Source organism: Erpetoichthys calabaricus, chromosome 8 (assembly GCF_900747795.2).
Source record: "Erpetoichthys calabaricus chromosome 8, fErpCal1.3, whole genome shotgun sequence".
Classification (NCBI taxonomy): Eukaryota; Metazoa; Chordata; class Cladistia; order Polypteriformes; family Polypteridae; genus Erpetoichthys; species Erpetoichthys calabaricus.
In genome coordinates, this window is record NC_041401.2 from 140501090 (window position 1) to 140528259 (window position 27170).

General features: G+C 39.2%; 1 protein-coding gene across 1 annotated transcript in view; it reads left to right on the forward strand.

Moving 5' to 3' along the window:
* The window catches only part of vps8 (VPS8 subunit of CORVET complex), an 893492-nt gene that overhangs the window by 660020 nt on the left and 206302 nt on the right, over positions 1–27170 (forward strand). Inside the window, exon 43 of the mRNA XM_051931263.1 lies at positions 13633–13804. Coding sequence (XP_051787223.1) covers positions 13633–13804 — 172 coding nt within the window. The remainder of the gene's footprint in view (positions 1–13632; positions 13805–27170) is intronic.

Here is a 27170-nt window from a genome sequence, read left to right on the forward strand (position 1 = left end):
CCTCCTCCTTATCATGTGACTCATAAATTAGTCAAAAACAATATTGATAGTTTCTTGCCTTGAATTTCACAGCACTTACAAAAGACCTACATCTGGTTCCTGTAGCTTAAAGAAATGCCAACTTTAATGATGTCAGCACTCTGTCACCTAAAGTAAAAAAATGAATCATCAACCAGAAATAAACTTGGCTCCTCTCTCACATACCCACTGCTCGACATATAACATGCTGTCAACTAGTAGTATTAGTACATTATACATAGATATGGATATACCAATTTAAATTTCTTGAGTCTGGTAGTAATTTTACCTTTTTTTAAAATAATAAAAAAAATTCTTTCATTTCTTTTCTCACTACTCAAAGTGCTCTCCACTCACAACCAACAATCTCCTTCCTGTAAAGCAGCTGCACTAAGAAAAAATATATTTTATTTTGAACAAATTACACATTATTTATGAAGATGTTTTCTAAAATAATGCGAATTATAGCTACATTGCATAATATATTTGTCAAGGAAATATCAACCTGATGTTAATTGTGAGCTAAAAGACTAATTTTAATGAAATTGCTTTATTGTTGTTTGTTCTAAAGCAGGGACAAACTACATCTTGTAATATTAAGTTAGTTTAATTGATGCTATATTCTTAAATGTATTGCCAATAAAACTTCTCTTCAGCTCTGCAACAGAAAGCTGGGTGGTGGTTATGAGATTCCCTGGGATCCTAATTCTTTTTTTTTTTTTTTTTTTTATTTATTAATTTTTATTGTAATCATTCCATACAAATAGATCAATTTATAACCAAACAAAATTGAGGACAAATCAAACCCCACCCCTGAGAAGGAGAGCTTAGCCGAAGGAGAATTGCTTAGGGCTTTTTAATAAGGCAACAATAAACAAAAGAAAGGGAGAAATAAATATATAGGTAAATAAGAAATGGAGAAGGGAATTAAATGCGGTAATAGTTATTGCTCTTATTCTAAAATAATATTGATTAGATCCTGCCAGGTTTTCAAAAAATTTTGTACAGATCCTGTAACTGAGAATTTGATTTTTTCCAATTTCAAATAATATAAAACATCGGTTTCCCACTGACTTATCAGAGGAGAGTTAGGATTCTTCCAATTTAATAGAATAAGTCTGTGTGCCAAAAGTGTAGTGAAAGCAATCACCGTTTGCTTGTCCTTCTCCACTTCAAGTCCGTCTGGAAGAACACCGAACACAGCTGTTAATGGGTTAGGAGGAATTGTGATACCAAGGCTGTCTGAAAGGCACTTCAAAATTTTGGTCCAAAATGATGTTAGTTTGGTGCAGGCCCAGAACATGTGACCCAGTGAGGCAGGAGCTTGGTTGCAGCGTTCGCAGGTTGGATCTTGCCCTGGAAACATTTTGGAAAGTTTTAAGCGAGACAGATGAGCTCGATATATAATTTTAAGTTGAGTAATTCTATGCTTTGCGCATATGGAGCTCGAGTGAAGTCTCTGCTTTGCTACCTTCCACTCCTTTTCTGATAGATTAAGAGATCTTCTTCCCAATGTCCTCTTGGATCTTTGAAAGGTAGGGACTCTAATAGGTTTTTATATAATGCAGAAATGGTGTTTAATTCCTCAAAATTGAGCAGTATTTTTTCCAGCATTGTGGAGGGTACAAGGTGGGGAAAATCGGGCAATTTCTGTTTAACAAAATGTCTAATTTGAAGATAGTGAAAGAAATGTGTAGCCGGGAGGTTGAATTTTGAACTTAATTGTTCAAAAGATGCAACTATGTTGTCTATATAAAGTTCTCTGAGCATTTTAATCCCAAAACTTTTCCAAGCATTAACAAACTGGATGTGTTTGTGAGGGTTGAAAGAGGTGGTTCCATTTTCTGAGTGAGTAAAGCACAATTGGGTTATTAGTATATTTGCGATAACTTGCATTTATTGGAGAGCAGAGTGGTATTTATGGCTTGTATGTTTGCTGCCCAGTAATAAAACTGAAAATTAGGTAAAGCCATGCCACCTTCTGCCTGAGGTCTTTGTAGGGTCGCTCTTCGGATACGTGGGTGTTTTGAGTTCCAAATGAATGAGGTTATTGTTGAATCTAACGGTTTAAAAAACGATTTATTGATATATGTTGGAATGTTTTGAAATACAAAAAGAAGTTTAGGAAGGATATTCAGCTAAGACATTTGGCGAAGATAAAAAAACATTCTTTCCAAAGATCAATTTACAACAGTAATCCACGCCTTCATTACAACCCGGTTGGACTATTGTAATTCGTTGTATGTTGGTGTTAGCCAGTCCACCCTGTCTCGGCTGCAGCTGGTGCAAAATGCTGCTGCACGCCTTTTAACTGGCACGCGAAAGAATGAGCACATCACACCTGTATTATCCTCACTGCACTGGCTCCCTGTTCAGTTTAGAGTTCATTTTAAGATTCTTTTATTAGTTTTTAAGTCCTTAAATGGGCTTGCTCCGCCCTACCTCGCTGAGCTGCTGCATATGCACTCTCCTTCCCGCTCACTCAGATCAGCTGGTCAGCTGCTTCTGGATGTGCCTAGGACTCAGCGAAAGCTCAGGGGGGATAGGGCTTTTTCCGTTGTGGCTCCAAGGCTCTGGAATTCACTGCCGATCCACATTAGACAGGCCTCCTCACTGCCCATTTTTAAGTCTGCTCTTAAGACTTACCTTTTTGGTTTGGCATTTGATCCTGTGTGAGCAGTTGATTTTACTCTGTTTTAACTCTGTTTAGTTGTTTTTACTATGTTTTAATTAGTTTTATTTATTGTATTTTATTTACTTATTTATTATTTTGTTTTTGTTTAAAATTTGTTTTAGTCTATGTTCAGCACTTTGGTCAGCGGCTGTTTGTATGTAAAGTGCTTTATAAATAAAGTTGACTTGACTTGACTTGACTTAACAACGTTAATTCTTCCGGCTAGAGTGAGATGAAGGGTTGACCATCTATGCCAGTCTTGGTTAATTTTTTCCATACAGACGGCAAAATTTTGTTGATAAAGAGCTTTATGTTTACTTGTGATATTTACCCCTAGGTATTTAAACTGATCTGCTATGGTAAAAGGTAGGGTGTCCAATCTAATATATGCTTGTGAATTCACAGGAAAGAGGATACTTTAATTCAGATTAATTCTAAGACCAGATATCTTTTGAAATTCTGTTAGTGCTGTTAAAACTGCAGGGACAGTGTTTTCTGGGTCTGATATATATAAAACCATATCATCTGCATATAGAGAAATTTTCTGTTCCAGTCCTTCTCTGACAGTCCCCTTTATCTGATAAGAATTTCGGCAGTGAACCGCCAGTGGTTCAATGGCGATTGCAAACAGCAGTGGCAACAAGGGACATCCTTGTCTGGTACCACGTTCTAGCTTAAAGTAGTCTGAGCAAATGTTATTAATACAAACTGAAGCTTCTGGATTGGTATACAGTAGTTTGATCCATGCACAAATATTCGGGCCAAACCCAAATTTCTCCAATGCAGTGAAAAGGTAGTTCCATTCAATCATATCAAATGCTTTTTCTGCGTCTAATGATAGTAATATCTCTGGGGTGTTTGATTTTGCTGGTGAATATATAACATTAAACAAGCGTTGGAGATTGGAAGATAGGTGTCGGCCTTTAATAAATCCAGTTTGATCCTATGATATTACAGAGGGTAGCACTTTCTCCATCCTTCTAGCTAGAATTTTTGAGAGTATCTTAACATCATTATTCAGGAGTAAAATTGGTCTGTATGATGCACATTGTAACAAGTCCTTATTTTGTTTAGGAAAGATGGTGATTAATGCTTGACGAAATGTTTGAGGTAGTATTTGGTTGTCTCTAGCTTCTGTAAATGTTGCCAATAAGAGGGGAGCTAGCTGAGTGGAGAATTTCTTATAAAATTCTACGGGGTAACCATCAGGGCCTGCTTATTTCCCGCTTTGAAGTGACTTTATAGCATCTAATAATTCTGTTAGCGTCAGAGGTTTATCCAGTTCCTCAGCACTTAAAGCATCTATTTGTGGTGTCTGTAATGTATCGAAAAATGCATTAGATTGTGTGTTGTCTTCTTTCAGCTCAATAGAATATAAGGATTTATAATAATCTCTAAATGCGTGCATTATATTTTTATGGTCAATAATTTCTTCTCATTTCGTGTTGGTGATTACTGGTATTGCATTATGAACTTCTTGTTTGTGAATTTGTTGAGCTAAAAGCTTATTAGCTTTTTCTCTGTGTTCATAGTAATGATGTCTAGACTTATAAATAAGTTGTTCAATTTCTTCAGTTGTTAAGATGTTAAGTTCTGTATGCAGGGCCTGCCTTTTCCTGTGGAGAGCTTCACTTGGATGCCTGGCTTGTTCTTTATCTATTCTAGTAATTTCGCTTCTTACCTCTGACACTTTCTTGATTTCTAATTTATTTCTGTGGGAAAGATATGAAATAATCTGTCCTCTAAAGAAGGCCTTTAGAGTTTCCCAGAGTGTTCCTGCAGAAACCTCTGTGGGCGTGTTTGTCTCTAGGAAGAAACTGATTTGTTTGGATATAAATTCTGTGCAGTTCTCGTCTGCCAATAGAAGAGGGTTAAGGCGCCATCTGCGAGGTGAGTGTGAGGGGCTTAATGATTTTAGCTCCAAGACTAGAGGGGCATGGTCGGAGATAACAATTGTGTCGTATTTGCATGAATTAATCGTAGGCAGGAAATAATTATCTATAAAAAAAATAATCAATTCTTGAGTAGCTATAATGCACTGGTGAGTAGAACGAATATGTTCTTGAGTTTGGGTTAAGAAACCTCCAGGGGTTTGATAAATTGTGGTCATTTAAAAACTGTGTAATTGTCTGCAGTATTAGATGTCGTCCCCCCTGTCACAGGAGTCCTATCTAAGAGTGGATTTAAAACACAATTAAAGTCCCCAGCCATTATAATTTTATGAGTGTTCACATTGGGAATGGATGCAAATAGATTTTGCATGAATTCCTTATCATCGACATTGGGTGCATAAACATTTATCAAAATCATTTTACTGTTATATAAGTTGCCCATGACCATCACATATCTCCCTTCAGGGTCCGATACTACATCTGATGCTACAAATGGAACTGTTCTATGTATGAGAATTCCCACCCCTCTAGTTTTCTTTATGAAGCTAGAATGGAACATTTGGCCAGTCCAGTCTTTTTGTAGTCTGAACTGATCCTTGCTTAGTAAGTGGGTCTCCTGTAAAAATACTATTTTAGCGTTTAAGCCTGTTAGGTGAGAGCAAGCATATTGTTGCATTGATATTTATAGTTATAGGGATTAGAAGAATAGATTAGATATAGCCTGTTCTCCTTCTCTCCCCCTTTATCCCCCCACCCCCCATTTTGCCTCCCCACATGAGGCTTGATTCCACTTCGTGATGTCCCGGTCCTCTGACATACAAAGAGACAGAGCACGTCCAAAACAAAATAAACCCCACCCCGCAGCGGCCTTGGAGAATTAAAACAAAGAGATATCTATTGCAGCTGAATTCTTAATACTATCTGCTGAAAATATAATCATTAACAGTCTTTGAGCTTAAAATAATCTTCAGCAGGGTGGCACGGTGGCACAGTGGGTAGCGCTGCTGCCTCGCAGTTGGGGGACCTGGGTTCGCTTCCCGGGTCCTCCCTGCGTGGAGTTTGCATGTTCTCCCCGTGTCTGCGTGGGTTTCCTCCGGGCGCTCCGGTTTCCTCCCACAGTCCAAAGACATGCAGGTTAGGTGGATTGGCGATTCTAAATTGGCCTTAGTGTGTGCTTGGTGTGTGGGTGTGTTTGTGTGTGTCCTGTGGTGGGTTGGCACCCTGCCCGGGATTGTTTCCTGCCTTGTGCCCTGTGTTGGCTGGGATTGGCTCCAGCAGACCCCCGTGACCCTGTGTTCAGATTCAGGGGGTTGGAAAATGAATGGATGGATAATCTTCAGCATTTTTAAGATATTAAGATAAAAAAAAGAGTGAACCCTGGGAATGATTTTAAAAAGTAGTCTAGGATAAATATGGTAATTTCTAATGTAATAGTATAAATGTAATAGTAATGTAATAGTAGAAATAGCAATAAACCAAGAATATGATGTTAAACAGTCTACTTTAAGGTAGTAAAAAAAAAAAAAAAACAACTCCTACTTTAATTACTTCCACACTCACGTCTATAACTATAATTAAGACATAAACATATAATGTCCAAGTAAAGAAAAGGATGTATAATTATAATACCAGTCTCTTTAAAAGTGGATCCGAGAGCAGATGATAGGTCCTTCCCATGCCTTGATAGAATACGGCTCCTTATTAACTTTCAAAAGAGTGTCGGAAACAGCTTCTTTAGTTCGTTTCAGCTTCTTCCTTGCTTGAAAAAATATAATATTGATCTTGAACTTCCACTTTCAGTTTAGCGGGATACAAGTGGCTGTATTTGATATCGGCTTTCTGTAGCAACTTTTTAATGTCAAAGTAGGCTGCGCGTTTTGCAGCTGTTAATGGTGAGAAGTCGGGTAAAATACGAATAAGATTATTTTCAAATATAATCTCTTGCTTGTGTCTGAGAAGTGCCATCACATCAAGCTTACATCGTAGTTGCTCGAAGCGGACAATAAAAGACCCAGGTTTAAAGGTACTTGATCTGTATGTGCGATAAGCAGCTGCTGTCTCAATGTCGAGTTTAAAATCATCTCCAATTATTTTAGACAGTAATTCTACTGCAAATTTCACTGGGCTTGAGCTTTCTCGTTTCTCAGGTATACCCTCAATTCTTATATTATTTCTTCTGTACTCATCTTCCAGGGCCGCAAGTCTGTCTCCGAGTTTTTTGCATTCGGAATTCGCAGCTGTAGCTTTTTCATCGGTGTTAGACGCCAATTGTTCCGCTGTTTCAACTCGAGCCGTGAATGCCTGCTTAACATCATCCAGCTGATCTGTAACGTCATTAATCTGGTCAGCAAGCACTTTCAGTTTGGATCTATTTTCTTCGATGTGTTCCTCTAATTTCTCCAACATGCCTTTAAAGTTCACGTCAAAACGTTTAACACTAGAATTTCCAGAGCCTACGAAAAAACTCGTAAATCCGTCCCACCTTAAATCGCGTCTTAAATCCGTTTGCACCTCTCCGCCAGAGTCTTTAGATCTAAATGTGCTGATAAACACAAGCTACTAGCAACCAGCTATTCCATCCCCCCACCGACTTAGAACGAACTTCTCCTAGCTCATGCCTTGCCTTGATTTGATTACAGTATCTGGGATTGAAGTGGAGTTTTAGAGTGGAAATAATATAGCGTTATTTGGAATACACGCATTTCATGTGTGTTCCGTTTCTATAGTAGTCTGTGCAAACACATTTTTAAAACAGAAACGTTTTTCATATTCTAATAGTAAATGACAAAATGTAGGCATAAACTATATAAAGTATGAAGCCTGAAGTCCATATATCAAAGAAACACTTTCACAAAAGGTACAAATAAGAGAACATGTGCGCTTTTATTCAAAAATATAACTGCACAAAAAAAAAAAAAGCCGCATTAGCATGCCACATTGACACTCTTACTACAACCGCCGCGGTGGCGTAATGGTATCAGCTCCTGACTGGGAATCAGAGGGTGGTGAGTTCGATCCCGCACGGCTCCACTTCGAGAAGTGAACTGCTCTTATTCTTACAATTTTAGAATAACAACATAAATTTGATTTCAGTCTGTAACAGCCGGTGTAACTTATGATACTGGTAAAGGTTAGCTTTTTTTTTTTTTTTTTTTTAATTCACTTTTCATTCTCGCAGTCGCATTCAGAATCAATCCATACAAGCCCATCTGACATAAAGACGCGCTATAGGTCTGCAGTGTACCACGATGCATACTACCGCCCCCCCAAAAGGGTTCTGACACACAAACACTGGCAAAGCTGCCTTCTTCGTATCTCGCCGTCACTTGAAATCAGCAGTTCTTAGCATTGCACCATGCAAGCTGTTGTATCAACCACCAACTGTAACTTGCTTTCTTTATTCTTCGGTTATAGTCTTGAATAAAAGTGCACTTTTATTTATGTGAAAACAGCTGTGTCAGATGGGGTTGTATGGATTGATTCTGAATGCGACTGCGAGAATGAAAAGTGAATAAAAAAAAAAAAAAAAAAGCTAACCTTACAACATAAATTTGATTTCAGTCTGTAACAGCCGGTGTAACTTATGATACTGGTAAAGGTTAGCTTTTTTTTTTTTTTTAATTGGTGGTTGATACGACAGCTTGCGTGGTGCAATGCTAAGAACTGCTGATTTCAAGTGAGATACGAAGAAGGCAGCTTCGCCAGCGTTTGTGTGTCAGAACCCTTTTGGGGGGGGGACGGTAGTATGCATCGTGGTACACTGCAGACCTATAGCGCGTCTTTATGTCAGATGGGGTTGTATGGATTGATTCTGAATGCGACTGCGAGAATGAAAAGTGAATTAAAAAAAAAAAAAAAGCTAACCTTTACCAGTATCATAAGTTACACCGGCTGTTACAGACTGAAATCAAATTTATGTTGTTATTCTAAAATTGTAAGAATAAGAGCAGTTCACTTCTCGAAGTGGAGCCGTGCGGGATCGAACTCGCCACTCTCTGATTCCCAGTCAGGAGCTGATACCATTACGCCACCGCGGCGGTTATAGTAAGAGTGTCAATGTGGCATGCTAACGCGGCTTTTTTTTTTTTTTGTGCAGTTATATTTTTGAATAAAAGCGCACGTGTTCTCTTATTTGTACCTTTTGTGAAAGTGTTTCTTTGATATATGGACTTCAGGCTTCATACGTTATATAGTTTATGCCTACATTTTGTCATTTACTATTAGAATATGAAAAACGTTTCTGTTTTAAAAATGTGTTTGCACAGACTACTATAGAAACGGAACACACATGAAATGCGTGTATTCCAAATAACGCTATATTATTTCCACTCTAAAACTCCACTTCAATCCCAGATACTGTAATCAAATCAAGGCAAGGCATGAGCTAGGAGAAGTTCGTTCTAAGTCGGTGGGGGGATGGAATAGCTGGCTGCTAGTAGCTTGTGTTTATCAGCACATTTAGATGACAAAAGACTGGTGGAGAGGTGCAAACGGATTTAAGACGCGATTTAAGGTGGGACGGATTTACGAGTTTTTTCGTAGGCTCTGGTAATTCTAGTGTTAAATAGACGCATTTCCCGGTCTTTGTTATCCTTTTTAATCTCGATGATATTCTTCTTAAGCTCACTGTTAGCCTTCTTAAGCTCATTCTTGTTATCCTTCTTAAGCTTATGGCCGTAGCCATGGTGGCAGCCAGTGTAGAAATCATCTCTTTCAGTTCAGACGGTTCGCTTCGGATTTCGTGCTCCGCGAGTGGAAATGCAGCTCCTGTTACAGCAGGTGCTGCGGGCTCGCGATGAGTAGATGAGAGCACATCCTGCAGGGCCTTTTCTAGTCTCGGATGATCCTCGGAAATCTGCGATCCATTGCGACCTGTATCGCTTGCACCTTCGCTCCCATTTTCACTCTCGACTGGAGACAATACAATGGAGTGGGGTCCTAGGAAATCTGTGTATTCGTCTGCTTGTTCCAGGTCAGTCTCCGAGAGGCCATACCTTGCACTCGGGCCAGGTGTCTGTCCAGACTTTGAAGCAGCTTTAAGTTTCTTTTCCGGTTCTTTCTGACTTTTCTTCTTGTTACTCATGCTTGTATATTGTAGTGGAAGTTCCTTGGTCAGGTTAATTACAGGATACCTCTAAATAATATGAAATACGTGGGAAAATAAAGCCGCTGCTAGCGGAGCTCTGCATCAGACGTCCATCTCCTATAACGGATGAGACTAACTCCAACTCAACTCTGGGATCCTAATTCTTAGGGACAAACATATATACATACATACATGGTCCCAAGTGAAGTATAGATCACGTCAAAACAAAGCAGACATTTTTACATAACTGCAGTAGTGATTGTATAGGGAAGAGAGGGTGAGAGATTGAGAGGAAAGCTGACAGTTACTTCCGGTACTGAAAATCCTGAAATGCTGGTACCATTGTGGCAGATTGCCGGGGTCATTACCTGGCTGGGATGCCCAAAAGGACCGGAAGGTGGTAGGAATAGCTTCTGGGCCACGAGGGGGCAACCGCCCTGGAGGAGGAGAGGACCACGGGAGAACAAAAACCTTCTGGCCTGTTGGGACCCGTGGCCACTGCCAGGGGGCGCCTCAAGCCTCGTAGGGCTCGAAAATAGTTACTTCCGCCACACTCGACAAGATGGTGGAGGAACCTGCCAGGGACACCCGGAGTGCTTCCGGGGCAAAGGGCAGCACTTCCGCCACACCAGGAAGTGCTGCTGGATGGACGTCATAAGACACCTGGAGCACATCCGAGCAGGGATAAAAGGCGCCGCCTTCCTACAGTCTGAGAGCCAGAGTCAGGAGTGGGAGCAGGACGAAGCTCCCAGGAGGAGAACAGAGGCGGCCAAGGACTGAGACAGAGAGATATTGGGGTGATTATTGCTGTGTGCATTGTGTGTAGTGTTGGGACTGGATTTATTTGTGATTAATAAACATGTGCAATTTGTAAAGAAGTGGTTTCCGACTGGTGGTGTCTGGGAAAATCTTACACCATATTGTTTTAATATTTGGATTTTTGGAACTTTTCAAGTACTGGTATACCATGCAATCCCTATGGGGGAAACCCAGCTCTTCATCTGGCACAAAACCCCATAATGTACCAATTACTCCCCCTAAACCCCTTTCCCTACAGGAGCTAAACTTCAAACGGGGAGCAATCACCATCCACCAACCACATTTCCGACTAAAACCACACCGGTGAGATGTACCCTGTCGCTCTTCATTTGCCACGAATCCACAAAGAGGTAAAAATCTTTTCCATGGGCCCATCATTGGAACTCCTCAGGTGTGCCGCACATTAGTTTGATCATTACATTAGAATGAATGGTTTTGTATGTTGGGTATTTTACATGCATATCCAAACTGAAAGTAAGAAAGCCATGGAAAATGTTTGTGCTTGCTTTGACCCCAACTTGCCTACCTGCAGGCCCCAACCCTCTCAGAAGAGATGTCATAACAATCCTATTTAAAATATTGGTTATGCATTCTAAAGCTGTTAATGTTCTTTGGCAAGGCATATTTTTGGATTTGTTTTTTCAGACTGGCTTGCAAGATTTCAGAGACTGGCAAGTATTTAGTGGCATTGCTCAGGTATGTGTTTTCAAGGTATCTGTAGAATATGTGACATTTTTGGTAAAAGCTTTTAATTTCTCAATAATCGATAATAGTACTACTAAGGACTATACTCAAGTTTGCAAGTGAAAAATTGCAGAACCATCTTAGTGGCATTTTATGCCATACCATATGTTCCTCTTAGTCAATGGGATATTTGTTTATATTAAATCCTTCTAAAAGCAGAAATAGTCAAACTGTCTACCTGGTCTGTTCAGCAGTAGTCTCTGCAATTAGTGGAAGTGCTGGGAGATTTTCTTGTGATTACTAATTTCAAGGTTTGTAGTGAAGAGAATTTTATCTTGATAAGTTCACTGACATAGAGTATATGACTTCCTTTAAAATAGCTGCTAAATAAAACAATGTAGGAGGTATAGCAAGGTCTCTATCTGATCAGTAACTATGAGGTCAACCGTGCTGTTTCACTTTCATTTATGGACTTAATATTTTCTACTGTAGATTTCATTTAACAAGCAGGGATGCAATCTTGTGAACCAGTCAAGAGCTGGAAATCACTCCAAACGTCATTTGTACTGAAACAAAATGAGGTCAAGAAGCTACAGTACATCTCAAGTACAATAGTAGGAAACAAGCAGAACTGAGTTTTCTTTAATGTTGAAAGGAAGCACTGATGTACTTTTTTATCAATATTTTTTACTGATACTAGGAATACATACTGATCAGTGATCACCTTTCTCATACTAATACTTTGCTTAAGGGGTAATGTGGCTGTTGTGGACACATTCATTTATTACTTATTCTGTTTGTTTAACACTGTTATAATAGATTAATATTATCCACTCCTTTTTCATCTTGGGTATACTGCAAAAAGAAAAAGTGCTTTCAAAGCTCATGGCTCTAAGTACAGATATTCCTCATGGTGTGTCATATTGCCCCTCCTCTGTTTACTGTGTGTACTCCTATTCTACGAAGATGTCCTGGTGTATACAGTCTTCATATTTTGAACCTGCAGACATCTTGTATTAAGTTTTAATTTTCCTAAAATGAATCAAGATGAAATACAAAAGAAGTAATTTGCAAAGAAATTTCCATGACCCATAAGGTAATTGAGCTACAGTATCAATTTATATTGAGAGCATTCTTTTTTTATACAATCTGTTTTGTGCACCTGTTTCAGTCCATTTACAGCTTAATGGTAATGGAGACTATATTATCAAAGCTATTTTCAGTCAGTTTACAACTTAATGGTAAAACAAATACTCACTGCATCAAAGCTGTTGAGCAGTATCATCAATCACCTGGACAGCTTGCTAATCACATGTGCATAATATCACATGTTCTGGAGTACCACGTGGGATTTCAACTTAAATATTAAACCAAGGAACTGGTTATTGACTTTTGCTGCACCAATGAACCTCTATGTCTAGTCATTATTCGAGGAATGGATATAGAGGTGGTCTACTCTTACAAGTACTTGGGGATGCACAACAGGCCAAACTGGTCTTGGAACACCGAAGATCTATAAAAGAAAGGGTAATATAGGCTCTTTTTCCTTAGGAGACTGTTCCTTTAATGTGGGAAATTACATCTTTCACATATTCTATAACTCTGTGATGGCCAGTGTGAATTTCTGTGCTGTGGTATGCTGGGCTGGTAAGTTCACTTCATGAGAGCCCAAATGAATCAACAAGTTTATTAAACGGGCAAGCTCAGGTGTAGAACACACTCTGGAGGTAGTGCACCACAATGCATCTCTGCTTGGCAACATAAGTAAAATGGGACTTCCACCTGCAGCTACGGGATACAAAGTACGTTTAGGAATCTTTTATGACTACAGAGAGTCAGGACCTTGGTTTAATGTCTTATCCAAAGGATGGTGCCATTTTTACAGCACAGTGACCCCATCATTGCATTGGGATCCACATTCAAACTACAGAGTAAGTGTCCCCAGCTGGCCTCACCAGCAGCAACCCAAGCTTTTCCTAGATGGTGTCCCATCTCTTCTGAAGTGCATGTGGTATGGCTTCTGGCCATGAAACATACTTCCTTCTGTATGTTCAAATTTGTCAAAGTTTACCTAATATTATTGCTACTATATATTGCACTACTAGTTAAAATTGCAACATACTAAATAATAGCAATTTTTTATTTGTGCAGCATTTATCATTGAGTGGTTTTATGTTATTTCATTTAAAATTATTAATAGAGCTGGATTTTATTGCTTGTTCCTTCACAGAAGGAAGGTGATTTTTATCTTAAACAACAGGTTTTCCTGCTAAGATGTATCTTATGAGTTTCTTGGTTACAAATGTAGTTGGTGGGCTTAGTCAGAGCTGACATTGCAGGCATGGGAAAAGTGGGGTCAGGAAAGGCCAAAGTCTTAAAGAGGCCTTTATGCTACTATGTGCCATAATCTGTGTATTTCTTAATAAAAATGACTGTCCTGTGTTTTGTTTGATTTGCAGTTGTGGCCACCTGTATCATTGTCAGTGTCTGCGAAGTAAGGATTGCAATCTACAGGGTGAAAGGAGGTCTGGCTGGAGCTGCTATAAGTGTACTTCCAACATCAAAGGAAGTAGGCTCAGAGAGAGAGTTGCTGCAAATACAGACAAACATAAATCATCTTCTCTTGCACAGGTAAGTGTAGTGCAAAAAAAATCAATGTGTATGTTTATCTTCCTATCTATCAATCAATTATAATATCAAAATGGAATCGGATAGAACAAGGTAAAGATTGGGATATCAACCAAGTGAATCCTGTTACAGTAAATAAATAGAAAAAAAATCGATGAAAAGATGGTAACATAGACTTTGCAAGTCTATCATATTCACAATTGTGATTGGAGAGAGATTGTGTCACAGCTGCAAGCTCCTGACTGAATGCAAATGCAGCAGTTTTACATAATCCGAGGATGTGACATTAAAGTCAGAGGGTGTAAGCGATGGTGGCAACACCTGATCCAGAGGCAGACTACAAGCTATAGGTAAGAGCTCTGAAGATGCTCCCTACTCATAGTATGTGTCTGACACCATATATACCATATAAATATATGTTGTGACCTATTGGTGGTATTTCACACCTCAAACTCTAGACACAACTATTTAGTCAAGCAAATAACTTTTTCTTGTTTATTATACCTTCTCCAGCTGACAAGTATTTCTAAAGGTGCTTGACAAACACAGTAAAGCCTGTGACCCAGCTCCTTCCTTCCTTCCTTCCTTCCTTCCTTCCTTCCTTCCTTCCTCCTCACCCCCAGGTGAGTGTTATCCTCCTCCACTCCCAACTCTAACTCACCTGTTTGAGGTGGAGAGTCACATAGCCAAGAAGAACTCCCATATTACAAGGAGGGAACACCAACAATCCATTAATATATATGTACTTACACACATAAAGTAGACAGATATACAGTTAGGTCCATAAATATTTGGACAGAGACAACTTTTTTCTAATTTTGGTTCTGTATATTACCACAATGAATTTTAAATGAAACAACTCAGGTGCAGTTGAAATGCAGACTTTCAGCTTTAATTCAGTGGGGTGAGCAAAACAATTGCATAAAAATGTGATGCAACTAAAGCATTTTTTTTAACAGTCCCTTCATTTCAGGGGCTCAAAAGTAATTGAACAAATTAAATAACTGGAAATAAAATGTTCATTTCTAATACTTGGTTGAAAACCCTTTGCTGGCAATGACAGCCTGAAGTCTTGAACTCTTGGACATCACCAGATGATGGGTTTCCTCCTTTTTAATGCTCTGCCAGGCCTTTACTGCAGCGGCTTTCAGTTGCTGTTTGTTTGTGGGCCTTTCTGTCTGAAGTTTAGTCTTCAACAAGTGAAATGCATGCTCAATTGGGTTAAGATCAGGTGACTGACTTGGCCATTCAAGAATTTTCCACTTCTTTGCTTTAATAAACTCCTGGGTTGCTTTGGCTGTATGTTTTGGGTCAGTGTCCATCTGTATCATGAAACGCCGCCCAATCAATTTGACTGCATCATCCATCCATCCATCCATCCATCTAGTGTCCCAGTGCCACTGGCAGCCATGCACGCCCAAGCCATCACACTGCCTCCACCGTGTTTTACAGATGATGTGGTATGCTTTGGATAATGAGCTGTTCCACGCCTTCTCCATACTTTTTTCTTGCCATCATTCTGGTAGAGGTTGATTCTGGTTTCATCTGTCCAAAGAATGTTTTTCCAGAACTGTGCTGGCTTTTTTAGATGTTCATTAGCAAAGTCCAATCTAGACTTTCTATTCTTGAGGCTTATGAGTGGCTTGCACCTTGCAGTGCACCCTCTGTATTTACTTTCATGCAGTCTTCTCTTCATGGTAGACTTGGATATCAATACGCCTACCCCCTGGAGAGTGTTGTTCACTTGGTTGGCTGTTGTGAAGGGGTTTCTCTTCACCATGGAAATGATTCTGTGATCATCCACCATTGTTGTCTTCCGTGGACATGCAGGTCTTTTTGCGTTGCTGAGTTCACCAGTGCTTGCTTTCTTTCTCAGGATGTACCAAACTGTAGATTTTGCCACTCGTAATATTGTAGCAATTTCTCGGATGGGTTTTTTCTGTTTTCGCAGCTTAAGGATGGCTTCTTTCACCTGCATGGAGAGTTCCTTTGACCGCATGTTGTCTGTTCACAGCAAAATCTTCCACATGCAAGCACCACACCTCATATCAACTCCAGGCCTTTTATCTGCTTAATTGATAATGACATAACGACGGACTTGCCCACAGCTGCCCATGAAATAGCCTTTGAGTCAATTGTCCAATTACTTTTGAGCCCCTGAATTGAAGGTATTGTGTTAAAAAAATTCTTTAGTTACCTCACATTTTTATGCAATCGTTTTGTTCACCCCACTGAATTAAAGCTGAAAGTCTGCACTTCAACTGCATCTGAGTTGTTTCATTTAAAATTAATTGTGGTAATGTACAGAACCAAAATTAGAAAAACGTCTCTGTCCAAATATTTATGGACCTAACTGTATTACCTTCATAAGGTCAATCATTAATTTTCCCATTCACCCATTATAAGTAGGGTCATGGAGAAGCTGGCGCAACCATCGGGTTCAGGGCAGGAACAAAGTTCCTGCCTGTCACAGGTTGAACATTCACAAAAACATATACATACATCGAGGGCAAATTTAGCATCCCAAGTCCACCTAACCTGCACCTCTTTGGACTGTGGATGGAAACTGGAGCACCCAAAGGGAATCCACACAGACAAGGAAGGAACATGCAAATTCCATGCAAGAAACTTGCACAACTTGGTCTCCGGTCTCCTTCTTGCAAGCACTTCCACTGCCAAACTATGCCACCCAGGGTCAATCATATAAAAAAATATTTTTAAAAAGTCGTGTATAATGAGTTTCATAAGGGTTTGTGCTGTTTAAAACACTTTATACTTTGATGTAGTTGTAGTCTTTGTTTCATCTTCCACAGGAATAATCTTTCTTAGTGACATCAGTAGTCATCTTGGAAGATGCAACCTAATGACAGAGCAAAATTTAAACAGGTCAGTTTGTCCCAGAGTAGTGTTCTACTGGGCTAGGGGAAGATTCAGTAGAATTCACTGTTCATCTTCAAGTAGTAATTCTGCGCTAGCTGTCCTGGGAACAGACCTGCTACCAAACTGGAGATTCTTTAAAGAAAACCCTGTTCTTTCACATAGTAATGAGCCAATTTAAAAATCAGTATAGCATCTTCTTAAATGGTTTTATTTTGCATAGAAAGCTGGAAAGTACAAAACTGTAAATGTCAGGAAAGAAATTGAATTTGTTTAGCGGAGTTTCTGGTGGCCTCTGTCGTACCTGAAAGTAAGAGTCATGAGGCTATGTTAACTAAAGGTACATTGTTTGAGCCACTTGGGCTAACAGATGGCTGTTTCATGGACTCTTTAGCTGCTGTATATGAAGTAGAAAGTGGTAGCTATTTTTTTAGTTTATTTTTGTATATTTTAAACTCAGTGGTCAAAATATTAGATACATGTTCTTGTTAATGTAAACACAGTGTTGCTCCAGGAAGTTGCAATGTAAGTATAAAGAGCATGAATTTATAAATCAAACCTGCATTCTGACTATGATATAGGCTTGTTGTGGTAGTGTAATGGAACAGAGAATATTTTCTTGGCACATTAGGCATCTTAATACTAAATGGGTGTCATTTGAATGCCTCTACTGACCCAGTTCATTCCTTTATGGCTTTGCACCTAGCTTTACTGTGTCTGTAGTTTTAAAATTTTGATGTTATCCCCATAGAATAATAGGGGTAAAAGTAAGTAAGTAAGTAAGTAAATGTGTCTGTGTTTATGTTTGTGTATATAAATGTCCTGGCAAACAATTAATTGCACCTACAGTATATAAACAAGATTAACAAGAAATTTAGTTATCTGAATAAAATGAGAAGCTCAATTAAAGGCAATAATTAGTTTTTACATAAGTGAATGGTTGAAATATAAGTTCAGAATTTGTTAAGATTTTCAGTGTGCTAGAAGCAGTTTTCTAAATTCAGTATGTTTTTCTCTTAAAAAATGAAAAGGGAGATACAAATCCAAGAATTACATTTAATGTAATGCTTAGCCGAACACCTTGATACTAAAAAACATTTAACATTTTAATATTATTACCAACACTGTTAGATAACTTCTACCTTTTTAAAATGATTTTATACAGTAATCCCTCGCTATATCGCGCTTCGCCTTTCGCGGCTTCACTCCATCGCGGATTTTATATGTAAGCATATTTAAATACTAGCAAAATACCCGCGCTTCGCAGCGGAGAAGTAGTGTGTTAAAGAGGTTATGTAAACATATATATACATAAACATATATACATATATATATATACATATACACATCCACATATATATATACATATATCAACATATATATACACATACAGACACATATATACATATACATATTTGTATATCTACATATATATACACATATATACATATACATATTTGTATATCTACATATATATACACATATATACATATACATACATATCTATCTACATACATACACATATATCTATCTATCTATATATATATATATATATATATACACATACATACATACCTATCTATATATATATATATATATATATATATATATATATATATATATATAGCTGATTACCCAGTGGATTCGCTCACTGAGTGCAAGAGAAAAAAATAAAATGTATGTATAAAATAAGTTTAATTGCCAAATTTATTTTTCCACAAATAAAGGGCACTTACAATAACATAGAAATCAATATAAACAACATTAACATCATTATCATATGAGAATATGAAGTAATATATAAGAAGCACATTGCATATAAATTATTAAACAGTAAAATGTTCTTCTATAATACGCTACCGTGGCTATTCGTTTGTCTGTCCAGGATTTTAAATCACCTGTAGCTCGCAAACCGTTTCACCTATTGACTTGAAATTTGGTACACATATACTACGTCATGTCTACTATTCGCTTTCCCACACATATGAACAAATATATATATATACACATACATATACACACACATATACATACATAGTGCGTTGCAACACGGGCTGCGATTGTTACATGGGAGGGAGAGGACAAATCACAGCTTCCCGCTTTCTAATCGCTTGTGATTGCTGCTTTGACGGATGCCCAGATCCCACAGTATTTCCCCTTAGGAGAGGCGTTAGGCAAGTGTAATTGAATAGCGGTGCTGCAAGTTATTGCTCTTTTTATCTTTATTTTATTTTATTGTAGAGTCAACTGACAGCTGCGCGCACCACTGCGTGCGTGGCGGATGCGTACAGCTGACGTTTTCATTGTCTACCACCTCCGCTAATCATTCTTGAGGCAGATTGAAGACTTAAGTGCCAGCTTAACTGAAAAATTAAAGAAAACATACTAAGTTTTAAAAAAAATCATTTTTAACGGGAAAAGATGCCGACGAAAGAAGAGAAGCAGCGGGACGCTAGGGTGAAGAGCTGCTCATTAAGCAGCAAGCTCATCAACCTCTGAGCAAACGAATGGTAAACGTACAGAGAAACAGGATAAATACTATGAATGGTCATGTCAAGTATATTCACTCCACGTTATCGTGCAGTGCGCTGTTACTGGTATTTTGATAAAAGAATCTGAATAACATATAAGAAGCGTATAAATTATTAAACAGTAAAACATTAACATTTAAGAAGTAAAGATACATTGAGTACTACTGTAGTGCTTTCGAGTATAGTACATTTTTTGTTTGCCCATTACATGCATAAATGTATACATTTTTTGGTGTACCTACCCAAGAACACGCGACATGACCCGGCAGTTAAAAATGTATCGCTCCAAGAATTTTAACTCTGTTACAAAGTCATCTAATATGGTATTGCAAACGGCAGCGGGAGCGTTTCTATAAACTCAATTTAAACTTACTGTTTACACCGTGCTTTGAAGATGCATAGTATGCGACACGTGTTTCGCCGTAATTGTGGGCTCATTAGGAGTACACAGTCACTGCACTCCCTTACTGGAATCGATCCTCGGACGTAGAGGCGAAGCCCCTAACGTTATGCTACGGCGTGTGGTTCGTTCATTTGACAGCATGTAGATCGGGGTAATTACATTGCAGGCATTCGTAGTCTGATTCACAATCTGATTGTATGGGTGGTTACCTACCAGGTAACGCTTGTGGTTGGTGAGCAAGTCGGCTAACTTCTGCCACGGTGCCCTCTTTCAGTTGCGAGAAGCAGATCATACAATGGTTGAAATAGTTTAATATATATAGCAAAATCACCGCGCTTCGCAGGGGCGAATATGGTATTGCAAACGGCAGCGTTTCTATAAACTTAATTTGAAGTTAGGGTTTATACCGTGCTTTGTTTCATATTCTTTTCCTACTTTATCAATTGTGTAATGTGTTTTTTGAAGAGGTTTCATTCATGGAAGTGATCACTCCTGCTGCGTTCAGTCACTTCACGTGAGCCGCTCTCTTGTGTGATGTTGCGATGTCCACGGGTTTATTTAATGTTAGCTAAGACCCGGCAGTTAAAAGTTTCTCGCTACAGCAATTTTAACTCTGTTACAAAGTGATGCAAACTCTAGTTTATACCTCGTGTCTTCTCATTAAACTTGTATCTCGCGAATATGGCATTGCAAACGGCAGCGGGAGCGTTTCTATAAAGTTAATTTAAGGTTAGGTTTATACCGTGCTTTTTTATACCTCGTGTCTTCTCATTAAACTTGTATCTCACGAATATGGTATTGCAAACGGCAGCGGGACCGTTTCTATAAAGTTAATTTAGACTTACGGTTTACACCGTGCTTTTTTATACCTCGTGTCTTATGAAGATGCTTGTATGCGTCACTCACTCGCTTCTTATTGTTTCGCTGCCTTGTCAATTGTGTAATGAGTGTTTTCTTCAGCGCTCTTTGGGGCTCCTCCTTCTTTTGTACGTACTGAGTTCACAGTCAGTTCACGTGATTACGTGGGAGGCGTGATGACGCGACACGCAATTCAGTCTCCTACGGCCATCTTGCTGCCTTCCATTACAGTATATGGACAAAAAAGAGGTTCCAGTTATGACCATTACGCTTTGAATTTCGAAATGAAACCTGCCTAACTGATGCTTGAACATTATCCTGAAAAATTTGTTGATATTGGGTTGAATTAATCTGACTCACAAGGGCCCCAGTCCCTGAACTAGCCACACAGCCCCACAGCATGATGGAACCTCTACTAAATTTTACAGTAGATAGCAGGTGTTTTTCTTGGAATGCGCTGTCCTTCTTACGCCATGCAAAGCGCTTTTTGTTATGACCAAATAACTCAATTTTTGTCTCATCAGTCCAAAGCACTTTTTTCCAAAGTGAATCTGGCTTGTTTAAAGGAGCATTTGCATATAACAAGTGACTCTGTTTGTGGCGTGAGTACAGAAAGGGCTTCTTTCTCATCACCCTGCCATACAGATATTCTTTGTGTAAATTGCGCTGAATTGTAGAACGATGTACAGATACACCATATGCAGCAAGATGTTCTTGCAGGTCTTTGGAGGTGATCTGTGGGTTGTCAGTAACCATTCTCACAATCTTCCGCATATGCCACTCCTGTATTTTTCTGGGCCTGCCAGACCTGGGTTTAACAGCAGTTGTGCCTGTGGCCTTCCATTTCCTGATTACATTCCTTACAGTTGAAACTGACAGTTTAAACCCCTGAGATAGTTTTTTGTAGCCTTCCCATAAACCATGATATTAAACAATCTTTGTTTTCAGATCTTTTGAGAGTTGCTTTGAGGATCCCATGCTGTCACTCTTCAGAGAAGAGTGAAAGGGAAGCACAACTTGCAATTGACCACCTTAAATACCTTTTCTCACGAATGGACACACCTGTCTATGAATTTCAAGGCTTAATGAGCTAATCCAACCAATTTGGTGTTGCAAGTAATCCGTATTGAGCAGTTATATGCATTCAGATCAGCAAAATTACAAGGGGACCCAAATTTTTGTACAGCCAGTTCTTCACATTTGATTTAATTTCATACAACTAAGTACTGCTTCACTAAAAATCTTTGTTTGTAAAACACCCAGTACTGAGATGTACTCAGATGTTCCTAGGAAATGAAAGACATACCACTGTTATCTTTTTGTTGAAAGTAGAGTAGATTATTATGCAGGCTGAGAGGGGTTCCCAAACTTTTTAATGACTATATGTTCAAGAATCACAAATGCACAGTAGTGTCTGGTACTGTATGCTGATTAAGGCTTTTATTCACAGAATTTCATAAACATTTGTTTCCATAATTAGAAATGTTCTGTAATAAATGGCTTTGCAGGCTTTCCTGGCAGGAGTTTAAGTTTTGTAATTGCTAGCAGGTTGATGAAATGTCAAGTGATCAATATTTGATGCAAAACACCTATAAAGTATTTAAACAGCTACAAATAGGAAAGTAGTTCCTCTTTTAATTAGAACAGACATGTATGTTAACACAACAGAAAAATGTCGGGTTACACAACATTTCTATTAAAGGTGATTTTTTTTTCTTAACCCCAAGATGTCAAAATTTTAAATATTTTAGATTAACAAGCCATTAAAAGCATATTATTTATTCAGAATATGGTCATCAAGATTATTTTTTATCTGAAGATTTGTCACCTACTGAATTGTCTCACACTAAATATTTAATCTAAATAATTGATATACTGTATATCCTCTTCATTCGTGACAAGTCATTTAGGAAACTTAGTCACCTTCTTAAGGATGATTCTTTCTCTTATTTGTTTGTTTGTTTGTTTTTATATAGGGCATCCACCAATTTCCTGACCTGCTTATTAAGTTCAGGGTCTTAATTGTACCTGTCACAATCAGCCAAATTAATGTGATCTGATTTTGTTAATCTGTTTTTTTGTAAACTGCTCAAAAACTTAAAGGAACACTTTGAAAACGCATCAGATCTCAATTGGAAAAAAAAATCATGCTGGATATCTATACTGATATGGACTGGGTAATGTGTTAGGATGAAAGGATGCCACATCGTTTGATGGAAATTAAAATTATCAACCTACAGAGGGCTGAATTCAAAGACGCCCCGAAAATCAAAATGAAAAAATTATGCAGCAAGCTAGTCCATTTTGCCAAATTTCATTGCAGCAACTCAAAATCGTACTCAGTAGTTTGTATGGCCCCCACGTGCTTGTGTGCATGCCTGACAACGTCAGGGCATGCTCCTAATGAGACAACAGATGGTGTCCTGGGAAATCTCCTCCCAGATCTGGACCAGGGCATCACTGAGCTCCTGGACAGTCTGAGGTGCCACCTGGCGGTGTGAGATGGACCGAAACATAATGTCCCAGTGGTATTCTATTGGATTTAGGTCAGGCGAGCATGGGAGCCAGTCAATGGTATCAATTCCTTCATCCTCCAGGAACTGCCTGCATACTCTCACCACTTGAGGCTGGACATTGTCGTGCACCAGGAGGGAACCCAGGACCCACTGCACCAGCATAGGGTCTGACAATGGGTCCAAGAATTTCATCCCGATATATAATGGCAGTCAAGGTGCTGTTGTCTAGCCTGTAGAGGCCTGTGCATCCCTCCATGGATATGCCTCCCCAGACCATCACTGACTCAACACCAAACCGGTCATGTTGAACAATGTTACAGGCAGCATAATGTTCTCCACGTCTTCACCAGACCCTTTCACGTCTGTCACATGTGCTCAGGGTGAACCTGCGCTCATCTGTGAAAAAAGCACAGGGTGCCAGTGGTGGACCTGCCAATTCTGGTATTCTATGGCAAATGCCAATCGAGTTTCATGGTGCCGGGCACTGAGCACAGAACCCACTAAAGGACGTTGGGTCCTCAGGCCACCCTCATAAAGTCTGTTTCTGATTGTTTGGTCAGAGACATTCACACCACTAGCCTGCTGGAGGTCATTTTATAGGTCTCTGGCAGTGCTTATCCTGTTCATCCTTGTAAAAAGGAGCAGATACCGGTCCTGCTGATGGGTTAAGGACCTTCTACACCCTTCTCCAGCTCTCCTAGATTAACTGCCTGTCTCCTGGAATCTCCTCCATGCCATTGAGACTGTGGTGCGAGACCCAGCAAACCTTCTAGCAATGGCGCGTATTGATGTGCCATCCTGGACTACCTGTGCAACCTCTGTAGGGTCCAGGTATCGCCTCATACTACCAGTAGTGACACTGACCGTAGCCAAATGCAAAACTAGTGAAAAATGAGGATGAGAAAATGGCAGTGGCCTCTACCTGTTAAACCATTCCTGTCTTGGAATGTTGCTCCTCGAGTGCACCTGTTGTTAATTTCATTAATACCAAAGCAGCTGAAACTGATTAACAACCCCCACTACTACTAAATTGACCAGATCGATATCCCAAGAGTTTCATTGACTTGATGCTATATTCTGATTAAAAAGTGTTCCTTTAATTTTTTTGAGCAGTATATATATTGTGTCTGTATGCAACATTGTTTCTTTCCAACATCTTTCATATTGATAGTTTAAAATATACCTACAGCTCTTGGTAGAAAAGCATTTCCAGACCTACATTTGCAGAAGTGGAGTTGGGGTAGGGGAAGCATTATTGACTCCTGACCTTAAAGATCACTAATAAATTGCTGGCAGAGTCTTATTTTGTGTTGCAAATACAACAGCACTTCTGAAGGATGTGTTTTACATCAATTTAAGTTGGATTCTGTGGAAAAGGTGCTTTACAGTGGTTATTCTTTTTTTGCCAAGGTACTAAAATGTCATCATTTACTTAGAATAATAATTAGTAATGCATTCGTTAGTACAGGGTTACAATAGTATCTGGTTACAACAGTTCCAGAGATATACATGTTGCACATTAAGCTCAGCAAAGATAGCACTTCTCAGGGAAATCATCAAAAACTATAGGCTGCTTTGGCATGAAGTTAACATGGTGTGACGTTGCGTGTTCGCTCCACGCTCCCATCATCCTTCCGGGAGCCCTGAACCCGACACCGTTGGTAATGTCACTGATGAGCTTGGCAGTGAGGCATAACATTGAAACAAGGGGATGGTGTAAAAGTGCCAAGTGCTTTTATTTTAAACCAACAAAACAGTGTCCAAATAAATAGTGCAGTGCATCGATTCTTTAAATAAATAATCCAATAAAAACAGAGGTGAAAAGTGGAGCTTAAAATCCAATAGAAAAAATCTTTAAAAACAACAAGGTTAAAACAATGAATTGAAGCAGTCTCTTAAAAATCCAAAGCATGGTGCTTTCTCCCATTGGGCTTCGCAACAGGGGAGTCTCCCTATCTTCAGCTGACCTTCTTTGCAGATCTGGTCTGGTAGCCTTCCGATCCCTGGCTCCGGTTCTGCTCTCCTAGACCGAGACTTGGGCTCGCCAGCGACCAGGGCGCTCACACTGGGGCTTGTATTCCAAATCACCGACTCCCACTGCCTTTGTTGTGGTGAGCCAACCTTCTCCCGGTCACTCATGCTCTAAACAAGTGCTCAGCAGGAGTGGCCACTACCGTTGGCCCTCAGGTGCCAGCCAAACACCCCACTCGGGCTCACCTCTCCCGGCTGCTTGTTATTGACGTGAGCCTGCGTGAGCTCATTCTCCTTCTCTCCTGCACCAGCTTTCTGCCTCCTGTTTCCTGCCGTCTTCTCCTCCTTAACCTCCATCCGTCTTTTCTTTCTTTTTGTCCCTTTTCTACTAGCCGCCTCGCGATTCTATATAACACGGGGACAGCTGTGGCAATCAGCAGCTACCGGGAACAATTACGGATGCGGACAACTCCTCACCTGTGCACTTACGTGAGAACCGCCCGCATCACGAACGCCCCGGGAACCATTCATGCCACACACCACCACGCCCCATCACTAAGCAGCGAAGGCACCGTTTATTTATTTTAAAAACTGGCCCTTTTGACATGATCTGTGGACCCGCTATACCACACATGGTGTATTTGCCAGTGGTTAATTTTAGTTTAATTTATTTGTGTTTTGCTTCAGTATCATTTTATTAATAAGTTTGAAATATTTGTCTGTAAAATAAGTAATAATGCAAAATGCATTTTTGTTATATTAGCATTATTGGACATTTTCAGTGCAAGATTCGATTTACATAAAAAAATCAAGTTATGAATACTCGCTGGAATAGAACTCATTTGTAACCTTAGGGCCACCTGCAATTACTTTACATGTTGGTTGAGTTCATCACTTGATTAGAGGTTTAACTGCCTATATAAATGTTGAGATCAACTCAATGTATTGATTCTTACAGACCACATCAAGACAAACAGATATAAGAACAGGTTCTCTCCATAGGCCAACAAGCTCACAAATGGATAATTTAGCTGTTCTTGCACAATCTGGGCATATATAGCCACAGAGTGATTACTTTTTTTTTCTCTATTCTTAAGTGTCCTTTTATTGCTATCGTAGTCTTCAGTTTTATAGGTAAGCTGTTCAAACTTTATAATGAGTCCATCAATCAGAAGTGATGTAATTCAAATGAATATATTATTCAGTCAGTTGCTTTAATGAAGTTTGTCTCTCCATATTTCCTTTTAAGATTTTAAAAACCATAGACAGTTTGCCGAGTTTACTTTTGTTGAATGAACATATTAAGTAAAATAAATATAATTTTCGTAGGGCACAATGATAAAGTAGGTATCTCATCTCACGCACTTGAGTGATTATTTTGTTTCTTGGACATGTTAATGTGTAATGTGTTTTATAACAAGCAGATATATAAATCATAGCTGACATAGTTGCACTATTGAATTGAGAAGTAAAATGCAAAGCAGATGATATTTGTTTTAAACTAGTTTCATAAACGTACAAGTCAACCTGCATTATTAAATGAATCAAGCAAAAATAAGCTTTTATTACAGCAGGACACAATAATCTGACTCTCTACATTTATAAGCTTCTTCTGTATAACATGCAGTTGTATAATTTTCATTAATAATTGTTTGAATTAAAGAGAATGTAATGATAGAGATAAAATTTACATTTCCAATGCTCATATTGCATGTTAGTTACTACACTCAGTTACTCAAATGGAAGACAAGTGCCTTCTTCTTCTTCTTCTTTCGGCTGTTCCCGTTAGGGGTTGCCACAGTGGATCATCTTGTTCCATATCTTCCTGTCCTCTGCATCTTGTTCTGTGACACCCAGCACCTGCATGTCCTCTCTCACCACCGCATCAATAAACCTCCTCTTAGGCCTTCCTGTTTTCCTTTTTCCTGGCAGCTCTATCCTTAACATCCTTCTCCCAATATACTGAGCATCTCTCCTCTGCACATGTCCAAAACCAACGCAATCTCACCTCTCTGATTTTGTATCCCAACCATCCAACTTGAGCTGACCCTCTAATGATCTTTAACTCTGCTACCTCCAGCTCTGTCTCCTGCTTTCTGGTCAGTCTCACCGTCTCCAACCAATATAACATAGCTGGTCTCACTGCTGTCCTATAGACCTTCCCTTTCACTCTTGCTGACACCCATCTGTCACAAATCACTCCTGACACTCTT